General features: G+C 42.1%; 1 protein-coding gene across 2 annotated transcripts in view; it reads right to left on the bottom strand.

Moving 5' to 3' along the window:
* SPPL2A (signal peptide peptidase like 2A) overlaps positions 1 to 12,133 on the bottom strand; it is a 34,817-nt gene extending 22,684 nt beyond the window's left edge. Inside the window, exons 1-5 of one of the 2 annotated variants that reach the window (XM_063142792.1) lie at positions 11,974 to 12,133; positions 5,080 to 5,199; positions 4,343 to 4,528; positions 2,135 to 2,218; positions 845 to 978 (exon numbers count right to left, since the gene is read on the bottom strand). In XM_063142792.1, coding sequence (XP_062998862.1) covers positions 845 to 978; positions 2,135 to 2,218; positions 4,343 to 4,528; positions 5,080 to 5,199; positions 11,974 to 12,027 — 578 coding nt within the window. In that variant the 5' untranslated portion in view covers positions 12,028 to 12,133. The remainder of the gene's footprint in view (positions 1 to 844; positions 979 to 2,134; positions 2,219 to 4,342; positions 4,529 to 5,079; positions 5,200 to 11,973) is intronic. The other variant, XM_063142793.1, reaches the window with a different exon arrangement.
* Positions 12,134 to 16,700: the final 4,567 nt, after the last annotated feature.

Raw genomic sequence — 16,700 nt, 5'->3', positions numbered from 1 at the left:
TGGGGCAGCTGGGTAGGTGGTACCCCAACAGGATCTCTAATCAGTCACTGGATCCCAGTATAAGGTACACATTTTCAAGGCTGGATACCAGTTGTATTTGCTGGAACTATCACTGTCACTGCAGTGACAAGGAGTTTTTACCAGCTTTGGCTGGTGCATCAACTATGGCCATTCCTGGACAGGGTGAGTTTAGCCACATGGTAAACCATGTACTGATAAGCTCACATCATAACTACTGTAACACATGCTATGTGGGGCTGCCATTGTGCATGGTCCAGAAGCTGCAACTTATGCAAAGAGCAGCAGTGAGGTTATTGTGCAAAGCACCTACCTGCTGCAATGTTAAAACTGTTGTTGAAGGAACTGCACTGGCTGCCTTAAACCTGGTTTAAGGTTTTGGTTTTAACCTATAAAACCATAAACAATTTGGAACCAAAATATCTGAGAGAATGCCTTCTCCTGCAGAGATCTGACTGCAATCATCATCAGAGATCCACACATGACAACCAGGAGGACAGATTTTTTTCCACAGCGGCACCCATGTTTTTGAATACCCTGCACTCATAAATAAAACATGTGCTGACCCTATTACATTTAAGCCACATGTTGAATACTTTTTAAATTTACCCTGGCATTTTGTTGATCTGTGATGATAATGATGATGATGATGATGATTAAAAAGTTTGTGTTCACTGGCTTCTTTTATAGAGTTGTTTGTTATAATTTATATTTCATTGTACAAAACAACGTGCAAATTAAATGAGAGAGTAGAAACCTCTGTAACGGTGCCCGTAATAGCAAACTTCAGAAACATTTTATATATTCAAGTAAAACCAAAACGTACAGCTCTGACATTCCACTCCAGTAGCCTCCCAGTATCACACAGACCACAGCAATCAGAAAGATGATCACCATACTGTAGTCAAAGTTTGGCACAGGCGGTGAATAAAGTGTCACATTAACATCCTTTCCAAGAGTCTGGAAATGATAAATGTATGAGTTAGAAATGTCTGGAGGGGAAAAAGGAAGCTCCCACACTCCTGGTTTGCATATCATGCATGGTTACTGTTTCTCATAGCCAACTCAGAGCAATGTTTCAGAACGAGGAGATTTTTTATATTTCATGATTTGGTCATCTGCTAATATACTATACAAATCTTGATCACATAGGATGCTTGTTTTGGAGAAACCTGTTTCATGCAGCACCTCTTTTCATTTTTCTTTTAAGGAACAGCTCGGAACAGATGAATCAGAAGTTACTGAAGGCAAGTCAACATAAAATTTATTTATTTATTGCATTTATATACTGCTCCATAGCCAAAGCTCTCTGGGCGGTTTACAAAAGTTTAAAACAGTAAACATTAAAAACAAATATACAAAGTTTACAAACATAAACAGCATAAAAGCAACAGTATCCTTATAAAAACAGCTATAAGGGGAGATGTAAAAATTTGAGGGAAAAGAGTGGAAAAGGCAGGACCAACAGTAAGTAGAAGAAATTACTTGACAGGATATTTTCAGAGAGTGTCAAAAATAAGATTAATCCACAAAATCCCATCCTAGAAATCAGAAACTGAAAATAAAACAAAGGAGATGCTAGTTCACACATAGCAAACATGATAGCTTGCTATTAACATAATTTATCCACAGGGACTGCCACATTGTGCCAGGCACACATGGGTGACATTGTTGCGTGGTGCCTGTGGGCACCTGTCTTGCCGTATCATGCAAACCCAGGCGACAGGGTTTGTTTAAGGGTTACACAACCCTCAAACAACCTATGGCTTGTTTTCGGGTATTTGAGGTTTGTTTAACCTTCAAACAACCCCTGCCACCTGGGTTTACATGACACTTCAAACCATGACAAGTGGGCAGCCACACAAGAGCCATGCAAAAATGGTATCTCTAGGCACGAGGTACAATGCGACATCCCTTGCAGGTAAAAAGCCACGGTGGGCTATCATGTTGTGCAAACCAGGCCACTATCTTGAGGAAGATGATTGGGTTACCCCTGATAAAATAAGGAAAGGCTGGAGGGGAGAGACCGAACTGTGAAACCAAACAAACTATTTCCAATGCGTTCATCAATTCTTATTTGGAAAAAAGCAAACAAACCATCCTGAAAACTACTTACCTGTTTCAAATCAATTATATCGTAATTTCTTACAAGTGCAATTGGGATGGTGAGACTTTGGGTCTTGTTGCCGTGAGGCTCGTGCTAGAAAAAGGAAACTCATAATGTATTTGCTTTACAGAACCAATCACTGAAGTTTCTGCCTGCCTAAAGTTTAAAGACACACACACACACCCAACAACAACCCCCAGCTCATACTACACATTGCAAGGATGCACACGGGCACTGCAAAGTAGCCTCTTTCCCCACACATCTCCCTGGTAACTGAAGAAAAGCATGATGCTAACTTAATGATATCATACCACACGGTTCTTTCAACTACATATTACCAAGGAGTAACATGGAGAAGATACAAGTCACTGGCATCTATGCATTCCCCCTTTAATTTGTAGTTTGTGCCTCAACCCACTGCTTTCAAAAACTCCTGCATCAGTAAAAGAGAAATGCCTCCTTGAGTGAGCTGCTACCAGTGAGTTTTCCAGAAGTTTTCCCAGTGCCTTAAATCTACTCACATAGGATTTTGCATGCTGTGTTTACTTATAATTAGTCAACAAAACTAAAAAAAAAATAGGACAATGTTGTTGTATAATACCTCAAAACCAAAGTTGTTGAAATAATTGTCAGTGTTTTCAAATATATATTTCTGGCGTAACGTCTAATGCGCATTTCTTTGCTCAATCCCACTCAGGTAAGAGTTGTATAAGCTGCACTCTTATGCTTGAGTCCCTTCCCTCTCCTCTTCTTTTGCGCCAGTGAGAAGATCAAAAGATTCAATGTTTTCGTGTGTTTTTTTAATCATCGATTTCTGTCTCTCTAAACTGACTCCTCTGTCTTGCTTGGCCCAGCACAAAAAACCAGCAAACGTATCCAGCCTGTCTTTGCACATGTGACTTAGCCAGAGGAACAAAAACTGCAAGCTCAGAACTTGCAGTTGTTAACTGCTGGTAGTTAAACTGGACAGAGCCACTTCTGTGAGATGAAAAACCAAAATGAATGCCCAGGTTTGGGAGGTAATTCAATCAATGTGTGTGAGTTAGCTGGGTTCCAAGTTGCAAATGAGACTCAACTGGGTCTTTCCAGGCAGCTCTCATCCACGTTATCTAGAACAGAGATGATCAATTTCCAGTTTCTCAGGAATCACTCCATCCTCCAGCCATTGGTCTAGGAACCAGAAGGGCAGTTGGTCTTAGGGCAGCCTTTCCTAACCTGGTATCCTCCTGATGATTTGGACTTCAACTCCCATCAGCCCCAGCCAGCACGGGCAATAGTCAGGATTCTTATGAGCTGTAGCCAAAAATATCTGGAGAGCACCAAGTTGGGCAAGGTTATCCTAGTGTAATTTAATTATTTATTACATTCCCAGTAGCTGAAGCATCAGCTGAACTAATACAGCACAACAACACTGCTGAAGCTAAGCAGGTCTGGGGCTTGTCAGTGTCTGGATGGGAGGCCACTCCTTTGTCTATTCCTTTGAATTCCATGATGAAATAAAGGTGGCATACACACACACACACACACACACACTACATAATAGTTTTGCCATACAAACTGTGCATGGTGGAAGGCTATACAAAATTGGTGCCATCTAGCAGCAAAAGGCTTCCTAGTTAAGGCACTGCTGAAGCATTTTACATACAAGATCTTTTCCCCAAAAAAGGCAATAGTAAAGTGTTGGATCGCTCTACTTCTTACAAAGGGAGAGATGAAAATGCAGGGTTACCCCATCGGTTCTGCTGAGACCAGCTCCATTTGGCTCCTCCTTTCCCTGAACTGTTTCCATTCAAGGTGGTCATTGTAAGAGCTTTGGAACTTTAAGAAACGGTGCCTGAATTTGCTTATTTTCTTTTTCCCTTCCTCATCCCCCTTTTCCCTTTGTATTTTACACCTTTTAAATTGTAGGTGTCAGGGCAGAGACTGCCATGTTTACTACTGATCTTATGTAAGCCACTCTAGGAGCCTTCGGGGCTGAAGCATTTATTTATTTATTTTATTTTAACTTACAAGTGAAATGGAGCAAACATTTTGTCATATCTTGATTTAAATTTGGTAGGGCCCCCAGGGGCCAGGTCTAACCTACTAAGTGCCAGTTGGCCGTCCCTGGTCTAGCAAGACCCTTAGTGAAAAACTACAGAGATGCTAGAGAAAGAATAGCTGTAATTTAAATAAAACCTTTGCCATGCAAGAATAACCATGCACATTAAAACTCACTATAGCCGTATCACTGGCGATCAGCAACATTTTAGCACCAAGTTGTTGAGCAATCTCTGCTTTTTCAATAAAAGTGCAGTTCCCTCTCATCACTACAATCGCTTTGTCCTTTATAACATCTGCGTGGGGAACATCAGCCTGACTGCAAAGCAATTTTGGAGTCAAGAATTCCAATTTCAAATAAGCCTAAAAGACAAAAAAAAATACTCTAATATTTACAACGAGAAATGCAAGAGAACTCTTCAATGTAGAGAAAACAGTTATTTTCAACCATCTTATTATTTACTGGACATTTATTAAGTTTTGAAATAACCGCCTTTCTGAAGCCAACCAAGGCAGTCTACAAAATATTCACAAAATAAAACATTCAAAGAGAAACACAGTAAAACACTAAAAGCAACCTTAAAAACCATGACAACTATTTTAAAAGCCATGTGTCTTGACTACCTTGCAGAGACAGTGGGGGATTAGTCGCAACTCCAAAGGGAGTGCATTCCAGAGTGTGGGAGCAACGTAGGAGAAAGCCCTTTTCAGCATGGCTGGCCAACGGGCCTCTACAAGCAGGAGTGTTTTCAAAAGGGTCTCTCCTGCTGGTCTTAATAACTGCGCAGGGTCACACTGAGAGAGCCAGGCCCTAAGCCATTGAGATTAAGGGCGCAATCCTATGGCCCCAGCCCAACAGTTTTCCAAATAAAATTTGCTTGAATCTTAGGAAATGTAGGAATATAATTACTTACGATGTTATCTAAGGTATCAGGAAGGGAGGTCCAGTCACTATTATAATAAATACAGTACTGCTTTGTTAACTGAGGGTCGTCATTCTTAAATACATGCAAGATTCCTTCTCGAGCGCTCATCTATGATTTAAAAAGATATTTTCCCATTAAACACACTTGTAAATTATGAATTAATAATGCTGATTTAAATGAAATAAGATCATTTCAAAAGGGTTTAAGATTATGCAATGACATCAGGTATTCCCTTGACTCATCATTTCTTATATAAACTACCAAAACACTAGGAAGATAAGAATGCATTGAAATGAGTTGAAGAGCATTTTCACAGAACTCAATTTCCCCAACCAATTTTAAGATTAACAACCCGTTTAAAACAAGAAGGAATGGTCTATAAATTTGGCATGTGCTTTATGTAGAAAAAAAATGTAATTTTTGTTTGTTTGTTTTTGCTATGTTTGATTTTTGTGGGTGTATCTGCCTATAGGTCTTATATTTTGCTCTGTAGTGTCTTTTATTTATTGGTGTTTGGAAACAATAAAAAATATTAAATCCTGAAAAAAATACGTAATTTGCACACCGACACTCCATTTCATTCAAGTCTGATACCTACAATTCTTGTTGTCATTTGATTGTTATTGATTTTATGACAACTTTTTTGATGGTTATTTTATTTTGGATTGTTGTTCCCTGCTTTGTGAATATTTTATCCCCAGAATTCTGGGAATTGTAGTCTAACACATCTGGAGGGCACCAAGATGGGGAAGACTGTTCTAGGGGGAAAGGGCAACAAAGTGGTTCAAGTAAAGAATAGAGAAACGCTGGTCCTGGAAATGTGGGGTTAGAGGGGAGCAATCTAACTTGCTGAAAAAGGATCACAAGGAGTGATTGTGAAGACAAAATGCATCCCTGTGTGGGAAAAATCTGAGGGGAAGTAATGGGTGGGGCAAAGGGTCAAGTGCCCTCCTCCTACTGCAACCCTGCTCTACATTCCACTCTGATGTTGCTTTTCCTAACAAAAGTAGCTGTCAGTGTTCTTCTATTTTTTAAAATACACACACACACACCTGGTGTAGCATGCAGTCCTGCCCTCAGTCCTACTCATATGAGAATTGTTACTTAACTTGCAGCACAGGCCTTTTCACTTTAAATGGAGGCAGCATACCGACCTGTCTCTCTGTTGCCCCTTGTCTCAAAGATTCTGGAACGTGTGGTCTACTCTCGCTGTCTTGACTTTCTCTCTAGTAACTCTGCTCTGGATCCCTTTCAATCTGGATTCCGTCCTTTGCATTCCACTGAAACAGCCCTTACCAAGATCACCAATGATCTTCTCACTGCCAAGTCTAAGGGCCATTATTCCGTCCTTATTCTCCTTGATCTAACTGCAGCCTTTGACACGGTTGATCACGATCTTCTCTTAGATTCCCTCCATGACCTTGGACTCTGTGGCTCTGTCTATAACTGGTTCGCCTCCTATCTAGAGGGTCGCTCTTTCAGCGTGTCGGCTAACGGCAGCTCGTCCTCCTCCTTTCTCCTTTCAGTAGGGGTTCCGCAAGGCTCGGTGCTTGGCCCGCTGCTGTTTTCTCTATACATGCTGCCCTTGGGTAAACTTATTCAATCTCATGGCCTCCAATATCACCTGTATGCCGATGACACACAACTATACCTCTCATCTCCGGAACTTTCTCCTGATGTCCACGATCGTATCTCAGCATGTCTTTCAGATATCTCAGCCTGGCTGCTTCATCGCCGTTTGAAACTCAATATGGCAAAAACTGAACTGCTTGTTTTTCCTCCTAAACCTTCTCCTCATCTCTCATTCTCTCTTACTGTCAACGATGTCACGCTTACTCCGGTCAAGGAAACTCGTAGCCTTGGCTTTATATTTGATTCCTCGCTCTCCTTTATTCCTCATATCGAGGCAGTAGCTAAATCTTGTCGTTTCTTCCTGTATAATATTGCCAGGATTCGACCATTTTTGTCTGTCTCTTCTGCCAAGACTCTCGTTCACGCACTGGTTATCTCTCGGTTGGACTACTGCAACCTCCTCCTCTCTGGCCTCCCCTCATCTCACATCAGTCCGCTGGTCTCTGTCCACCACTCTGCTGCTAAGATCATCTTCCTGGCCCGCCGCTCTGACCATGTCACTCCGCTTCTGAAATCTCTTCATTGGCTCCCAATTCATTCCAGAATCCAATATAAACTTCTCCTGTTGACCTTCAAAGCTTTTCACGGTCTAGCTCCTGCCTATCTCTCCTCTCTCATCTCACACTATTGCCCCGCTCGTGCTCTTCGCTCCTCTGATGCCATGCTTCTTGCCTGCCCAAGGGTCTCTACTTCCCTTGCTCGGCTTCGTCCATTTTCCTCTGCTGCCCCTCATGCCTGGAATGCTCTTCCAGAACACCTGAGAACTACCAACTCAATCACAGCTTTTAAAACACAGCTAAAAACTTTTCTTTTCCCTATAGCTTTTAAACTTTGAGTTTGTTCTGACTCTATACTGTTAGCTTCACCCTTCCCGGTGCCTGTTTACACTTCCCTGTGCCTGTTTGCATTCTCCTTCCCTTCTTATTGTTTACTACAACTTTATTAGATTGTAAGCCTATGCGGCAGGGTCTTGCTATTTACTGTGTTATCTGTACAGCACCATGTACATCGATGGTGCTATATAAATAAATAATAATAATAATAATAATAATATCTGAGATGTAAAAACATAAGATAAATCCAGACCGGGGGATCTTTGAGCAATCTGCTACTAATATTTGCACAAGAACCTAGAACAGAGTACACTGCATGCTATAATTTGATACTGTTTAGTGCTGCACTTTCCAGGTTAGATTTTGGATTTGCTTTTCTCAATCAAGCGTACAATTGTTTAATTAGATACAAACATTCCCACAATTGGTTTTTAAGAGCCACAATGTTACTCTTCTCAGCCATTCTTCTGCCCTTCCACCATTACTAAAGACTCCTTCAAAGTATAGCAAATTTGAGCCATTACTCCGCAACACCCATTCACCACTTCTACCATTCATTATATTACTTTCGGCAGAAGTAGGACCCCACCCTACCCTGACCTGGGAGGCCTAAAGTGGTACACTCATATGCAAAGTCAGGTAAAAGTTCATCATTATTCAAGAAAAACAATAGTTTTTTAAAGCCTATAATTCTGGGAAGGAAAAACACATATGTAGAAAATGCATGAAGATGAACAACAAGATAACTGGTGATAAAAGAGAAAATGAAAATGAACAAGAGTCCTAAGTCTGGACAAGCCCTATATTTCCACCTCATTTAGAATGTAATCTTAACTATATAGTCTAGTTGTTATGAAGCAGGCCCCAAACCTACGGCCTTCCTGATGTTGTTGGACACCAGCCTCCATCAGTCCCAGCCAACATGTTCAATGGTCTGGGATGATTGGAGATAATAATAATAATAATAATAATAATAATAATAATAATAATAATAATAATTTATTTATTACCCACCTCTCCCTTTGGACCGAGGCGGGGAACAACATTAGAACAGGAATCAATACATCTTAAAAATTCATGATTTAACATTGATCTGGATAGGCCTGCCAGAAAAGACTAGTCTTTAAAGCTGCCTTAAAATCACACAGAGAGTTAATTTTACGAATCTCCTCCGGCAGGCCATTCCACAATCTGGGGGCGACAGAAGAAAAGGTCCTCTGGGAAACTGATGTCAGCCTAGTTTTAGCTGACTGAAGAAAGTTCACCCCAGAGGACCGGAGTGTGCGGGGCGGACTATATGGGAGGAGGCGATCCCGCAGGTAACCTGGACCCAAACCAGTTAGGGCTTTAAAGGTAATGACCAACACTTTGTACTTTGCCCGGAAACTAATTGGCAGCCAGTGGAGTGATTTTAATGTTGGGGTAATATGCTCACCCCTAGATGTACCGGTGACCAACCTGGCTGCCATATTTTGAACTAGTTGAAGTTTCCGAACTAGGTACAATGGTAGCCGTATGTACAGCGCATTGCAGAAGTCAAGCCTTGAGGTTACCAGCGCATGCACTACTGTCTTTAGGTCTTCTGACTCTAAGAAGGGGCACAGCTGGCGTATCAGCCAAAGATGATAGTAGGCACTCCTGGCCGTCGCATCCATCTGGGCTGTCATTTGGAGCGAACGATCCAGGAGCACCCCCAAACTGCGAACACAGTCTTTCAGGGGGAGTGTAGCCCCATCCAGAACTGGTTGACACACCTCCAAACCTAGGTTGTGGCCTTTGACAGCGAGCACCTCCGTCTTGTCTGGATTCAGCTTCAGTTTGTTTTTCCTCATCCAGCCCATTACTGCCTCCAAGCATTCATTCAGAGGAGACACACTATCCTTAGCTGATGCTGTTATTGAAGGCATAGAGAAATATATTTGGGTGTCATCAGCATACTGATAGCACCCCGCCCCATGCCTCCGGATGATCTCTCCCAGCGGTTTCATGTAGATGTTAAACAGCACTGGGGATAGGATGGCACCTTGTGGTACATTGACATGTGGAAACCACAGTCTCTCACCCCTGATCTCATTTTTCTTGATTTCTTACAAGAATAAGACTGCAATCCTATACCAGGTTTCCTGGGAGTAAGAGCCACTGAATTTAATGGGAAGGCATATATAGGATTGTGCTGTACATTAGGTAAGAACTGTTATGCAGGTATAGAAATTATGAATAAATGTCATATTCCTGTAAAAGTTTTTAAAATCCTCCTACTCAAAGAAACTACTGAACAATATGATCCAACTACCTAACCTGGACAAAGAGTTTGGGAACGTTTTAAAAATCATCTTAGCTTTGGAACTATATCCATAATCTACACAATCTTCATGCGTTTATGAAATTAAGGCTTCAATCTTAAACATGGACAAGATCGGATTGTAAATCCGGAGGGAGAGGTGGGTAACAAATAAATAAATATATTATTATTATTATTATGCACGTCCCCAGGTGTGCTCTCTCATGTGTTACGTGGCAAGTCACCTGCCAGGGGAGGAGAACCTGAGAGGACGACACTCCCACAAAGCCTGTATTTTGTCCTTTTCCCTCAAGAGCTAGCTGGGGTGAATTAGGAAACAGTATAATAGAACACTTTAATGGAGGCAGATGTAGTGAAGAACATCCTGTATCCATTTTGTCCCATTAATTGCTGAATCAGGATTCTGGCCTATGCTAGTTTGCTGCCTACACTCTCTTCAGCCATCACCTCCATCATCCAGATATGGAATAACAATTAAAGTTTGGTTCAATGGGCTCACTTACCAGGGAATGGCAATGGGGCATGTCCCTGCTTCCCTTTTTTTCAGTCAGCTGGGAGCACTTTAAAGCAAACTGATGGCCTCTATGTTTACTTCCCAAAAATGTATCTGGAGAAGAAAGAGGACCGGCAGCTCCACTCTGAAACACTCCCAACTTCTCAGGAAAAAATAATACATTTTAAAATAAAATAGAAATACAGTTGTCACCAGGGCACTTTCTGGGCACAAGGGAAGTCACCTGTAGGTGCAGTGGTTCTGATATTCCTCCTTCAACTATTCTGCCATACTCAGAATTTGGGTCATTAAAGCTTTGTGTCAAAAGATGGAACCATCTTCTATCTTTCAATAAACATTTCTGGCTGAAGCAAAGATTTTAAAATGCATTCCTGATTTGCAAATAGTAATCCAGGGCTGATGGTTACCTATCTGCATTAAGAGCCAGTTTTCCAACATTCCATTGCACTCTTAATAAAATCAAGAAGTGCAATTTAGGATGGGGCTGGCTATGCAGGTGGTCATGGCAGGCCTAATTCTCAATGTACCTGTTCAGATGACACCTTAAACCAATTAAAGCTGTGCTTTAAGGTGTCTTCTGAACAAGGCCATTATGACTTAGTGTATCATGTGAACCATTCCTAATCATGGCAGCTACATAACCAGGGTTTAAACACACAAACCATTTGCTGCACAAAGGTTAGCAGCCTAACCATGGTTTAGCATATTGTCTGAACAGGCCCAGTGTCTGGGATTATTAGAACCATGGAGGACACTTAATGGTATTCCTGAGTTTCCCATAAAACTAAATGTCTCCCCTTGACTTTCCTCCATAAAACTGAATGGTTGCCATATACTCCTATGTGAAAAATAAATAAAGCCGGGAACCCATCTGCCATAAACTCCTAGAACAACAAATAAAGTGGGGACATATCTGTGGAAAGGGCAAAGGACTGAGATCCTGCAAAGGATTGTGTGCAATGATGTTGGGCACAGAGACCAGCTTATTCTGCTACCATAACTTTCTCCTTTTTTTGCCAGGTTTATAGCCATCGCCAGGACAGAGGTCCCCCTAATCCCACATTCTGTTCCCAGTGATAGGTAAGATGATAGATAGATGTCCCTGGAGACGAGTTGGGGGGCAGGCTGACCACGGCCACTCCCTGGGATTTACGTCCCCCATTTTCAGACAGGGGCCGTTATCCTGCCCAAATCACGGAGGTTTCCTATTTTAATTCCCCCCCCCCGATCTCTAATGGCTATACAGCTTCAGGCGTCCCCAGGTGTGCTCTCTCCTGTGTTACGTGGCAAGTCACCTGCCAGGGGAGGAGAACCTGAGAGGACGACACTCCCGCAAAGCCTCTCCACTCGGGTCGACATCACCGCTTTCGAGCCCCATACTCTAAACGGTCACGAGTCTCGCTCGGCTACGGGGAAAGTCCGTAAAGAGGCAACACCTCGCCCGTTTCCCCTATTTGCTTCCTCCCCCCCACCCGCCCGCTGGCTCTCCCTATTTCCCTCACGAAGCCGTCCCCGCCGTCCCCTCCGCCCGCCTGACGGGGAGGGAATGCCGGACGCCAGGTGCTTCAGAGGCCCACTTCCGGCCCAATCCGGTCTCTTACCAGCGGGAGGAGCAGGCCCCAAACCACGGCCCGCAGCGCCCGGGCGGCCCCCATTCTCTTTCCCCTCCGCCGCCGCCGCCGCTCGGAGCGGGCCTTCTTTGAAACACCGGCCGGCCGGCCCCTCTGAGCGCGCAATCACGCCGCGACCTCTCGCCGGCCAGCTACCCAACCGCCCTCGCCCCAGCTCCGGTCCTGCTGCTTCACCGCCGGCTTCCTCCACTTCTTCTTTCGTTTTATCTCTCCGGCCTGTGGGCGCTCAATGGACCTAAACAGCGAGGCGGACAGGATTCGCCTTTTCTGGGCGGGATTTTCCCGGGGGGCAGAGACGGCTCAGACGGGAACTTAAAGACGCCTCAGGGTGCCTGCAGGCGGAGATCAAAAGCGACGGCAGCTTTGGAGAGGTTCTCGACTTCCCTTAGCAAACATTTTGGCATCGCTCAGCGGTTTTTGTCCTGTGGGGAATGATTTCTCCTCCAGTCCAGAACAAATCCACAGAGCAGAGAGACTCTGAACATGTGCAGACTTGCCTTTCAGCCCCCAGCAGTGTTGAAGCCTCACAACAGAACTGACGGCCTCTGAAGGCGTCCCAACCTTCTGCTACAAGATCAGTAAGGCTGAGTTCGGACGACACGCTATTCAACTAGGGTGACCATATGAAAAGGAGGACAGGGTTCCTGTATCTTTAACAGTTGTATTGAAAAGGGAATTTCAGCAGGTGTCATTTGTGTGCATGTCGCACCTGGTGAAATTTCCTCTTCATCACACCAGTTAAAGCTGCAGGAGCTATACTAGAGTGACCAGATTTAAAAGAGGGCAGGGCACCTGCAGCTTTAACTGGTGTGAGGAAGAGGGAATTTCACCAGGTTCCCCATATATACAAATGACACCTGCTGAAATTCCCTTTTCAGTACAACTGTTAAAGATACAGGAGCCCTGTCCTCCTTTTCATATGGTCACCCTAATTCAACTGGGAGAGTAATGCCCATGAGTCTTAGCAGTAAAATAGACCTCATCTGAGTCAAGCCATGAACTTACTTTTCCTTTGGTTTGTTTGCCTAATATAACCCAGTTTGCTACCTCCCTTTTGTACACAATCTATCAATTTCTAGATTTTTAAGTGTTGGTTTTTTGTTGCTACAAACTCATCTATATAGTTGGCATGCTTGATTGCTACATAAAATCAGCCTGAAGTTGAATTTATTTATTCTGATGGAAAGCTGAGGTAGGAACCAAGTGCATGAATACCCTGGTCTAGTTCTAAAAGCCATCATTAATTACAAAGCATTGATTCTCACACAGGACCCAAACTAGAATACCTAAAGTTGTTGCTAGTTGTAATGAAACTGTATTAAGTCCTATTATCCCCTCCAGTCAGGTCTGTGATAACTTTGGCATTCCATCACCCAGCATTAAGCAGATCATCAGACACCTCTTGTCCCCATACATAAATGGATAGGTTTTCTTAAGTTATCACATACAACCATAGTACTTGACGGGAAGGGACATCCTTCTGTGTGACTGAGAATCTATGTGGGAAAAGCTCCACTAAGGAGCTCAGTACACATACAGTTATACTCAAACAGCTTTTCCTCATCTAACAGGATATCGGACGTGTAATATAATTGCAAGGATAAAATTACATAGTACAATATACTATATTCTTAGTATATTTATAGTTTGCAATATCTAGTTACGTGCAATGAGAGATGACGTAGAACAAAGATAACTTTCTAGCTGAAACTGTTGGCTTTGATGTCTTGTGTTGCTGGTCCTTTTCTGGGCTTGTAGGAAGTGCCCCAACATCCACAGGTATAAAAGATTACCCAACAAGTGTTTTGAGTTATTTGTGTTTAGTTCTTTGTTAGTATAGCAGTCTTACAAAAGCCATAAGCTCTAGCATGTTCCAAAAAAAGCTGATTTGATTATTCCTATGTGTTTTGCTGGAATATGCAGTTAAATCCACTGTGCTATTGTATAATTCTATTCTCTACCAAGAACAGAGGACTTGTCAGTTTCAGCAGTTCAGTTGTTTAACACTAAGTATTTTCTAGTGATAACCACTATGTCTATAGTAATATCTACCAAGGCAATAGCACTCAGTACACAATGTTCACTCTGAGGCAGCCTTAAAATTCAAGACAAAACTGGGTTTCCAAAAATGTTTAATTCATGTACAATTTTGAATCTAAACCAAAACATCAATACAGCTCCATTTGTGCCACTTTTACCATTTAATTATCTATACCAGCTTCCAGTACATAGACAGATGCTAGCCTGCTACATAGAGTAGTTGCTGAAATAAACACTGTGCCACAGAAGTACTTAACATCACTGTTCTTAGCAGTGATTCCAAGTATCAGCTCCTTTCTCACAAGTGCACAGAAGCTTTCCAGCAGTACACTTACTGTTTAAGTAACAGATACACACATTTGAGAATATTTCAACAAGACTGAATTATATTTAAAACAGCACACAGATCACTAGTTAAAAATTACTATTTTAAAACCTGAGGTTCTTGAGTTTGGCCTTCCTAGTAAAATTACTGGCACCGCCCTACTTCTTAGAGGAAATCTGCTTCCATCTTCCAAGTAATATTGGCAATGTTTATTAAAACTAGGACTTCAGCCTTCTGCTTTCACATCATGCAGCTGAAACAGTTGTGATTACTTTCACCATAGCAATGGTATGCTTCAGTTCTATTCTAGAAGTGTCTCGTGACTCATGGTATAGTAACGTGAGGCCTAAATCAACTTAAGCAGAAGCAGTTGGATAAGAAGCCCAGACCACAGTTTCAGGCAAGTACCAACAACATAGGAAACCGATCTGATGAGTCAGACATTACTACACCTCCTTTTGAGTTTGTGGTCAACTGAAACGTAGGTAACACACAGCTCTAGCAAACAACCCACCAATAGTGGAAGAGACACTAGGACTGCATAACGTTGCATTTGTTATCACTAGTCTAGACGTTTAGGACATGGGCAACATTGCCACCACCACACACCTAAAATTATAACTTTCTGGAATCTGGAGCTTTGAGAAGAAAATCCCTCAATTACAATAGCAGCAAGAATCCCAGTACTTAGTCCTACTTGAACTGGCCACTTATTATCCCAGGTTCTGCTTTTAACATGAATATCCTTCACCAAACGTTTCCATTTACACTTCACAAAGCCTTTAGGGAATATACAAAGGCAGTGATGCAAAGGCTGTTTTAACTAAAAAAAATTTTTTTGCCAGTGCCAGGTTAGAACTTGAGGCATACCGTAAGGCTCCCATTCTCTATGACAAGTAGTGTATTAGCAAAAGCCAGAGCAGATCTTAGCCTTTAAGATTGCTCTTAAGGGAAGACAGTCAATAATGTTTGTTGGAATCTGATGGCCAATAATAAGTTCTACAGTGCTTTTAATATGCAGAATGCTTAATGCACTAGAGAATGTCGGCCCAAGTGAGAGATCAGGGACAGTACCTTACCAAATCCAAGAAATTCATCCTGAAATCAGATTTAGATATGCCTCCTTGGGGTAGAATTATTTCTGGAAGGTTTTTGTTTTATTGAAGCTAGAACTAGCTAGAGATTCACCTCTTCCCCCGCCCCCTAGAACTACAAATCCCTTTGTGGGAACACAAGCCATGTATTACGATTGAAGCCATCACATCTAGATGCTTTTAGGGCATCTAGTACTAGATACTGTCCATGCTGTCAGTGAAGGTTAAGATGGCTGAATCGCTTAGTAACAGTCAGACCCACCGCATGAACAGACTTTCAGAGAACAAGCATTGGCATTAATTTAGCAGTTTACAACCAAAACAGAAATGAGTAGTCTAAACACAACAATTTATAATTGAGACAATTGGTCAATTCCATTCCCCAAAGCCAGTTACTTTCAGAGCGTAACATACCAGAATTTACGCCTCATTCAAACAACTCCTAAATCTGTGTACTTGTAGAATTATTGTTGTCGTAGCCTCCTTTGGAATTCATCCGTTCCTGAATTTGTCCAGCCTAGACAGAAAAGGAGTACTGTATCACAATTCTGTTTCTATTCACCATCCTTTCCTGAAAATACAGGGTTAAGGGTGCAATCCTATGCATGTGTAAACAGGGGAAAAGGCCTCAAATTCCCAGCCAGCCATGAAATTGCTTCTTAAGACTAACAGTACTTGTCTCTGGAAAGAGTTATGTTGAAAAGTTAAGTACTGTTAGACTGAAATCCTATACCCACCTACCTGGGAAGAAGTCTCAATGAACTCAATGGGACTTACTTCTCAGCAGACATGTAGAGGATTGCACTGTTAATAAAATAGAGTACAATAAACCCTCTTACATCAATTTCACTGCTTTACGTACATTTAGGCTTTGGTTAACTGCTACTTAAAAGTTCCATTTACACACTTAAGCATGACCAACTATGTTAATTGGGGGTTACTGCCAAGTTAAATGTGCAAAGGATTGCAACTAAGATTCCTGTGAGCAAACTGCGGGTCCTTCAGTAATCCAAATAAGTTTTCACATATCAGACAAAGATTACAGAATCTATTTGCAGGTTGAAAAAAAATCTGAAGAAACTCCAAAAACATCAACCCCCACTAACAGATTCGATTCGATTCCGCTCCCATGTGTTCAATATTTTTAACAGTGTCAGTCCAAATCTGAATAGATGTAAGGAGTTAAATTCTACAGGCTAAGAATCCTAGAGCTTTGATAGAGAGTCTCCCATTTGACT

The sequence above is a fragment of the Elgaria multicarinata genome, chromosome 16, assembly GCF_023053635.1.
Source record: "Elgaria multicarinata webbii isolate HBS135686 ecotype San Diego chromosome 16, rElgMul1.1.pri, whole genome shotgun sequence".
Taxonomy (NCBI): Eukaryota; Metazoa; Chordata; class Lepidosauria; order Squamata; family Anguidae; genus Elgaria; species Elgaria multicarinata.
The sequence above is the reverse complement of the archived record's forward strand: the minus strand, read 5'-3'. Positions and strand labels throughout refer to the sequence as shown.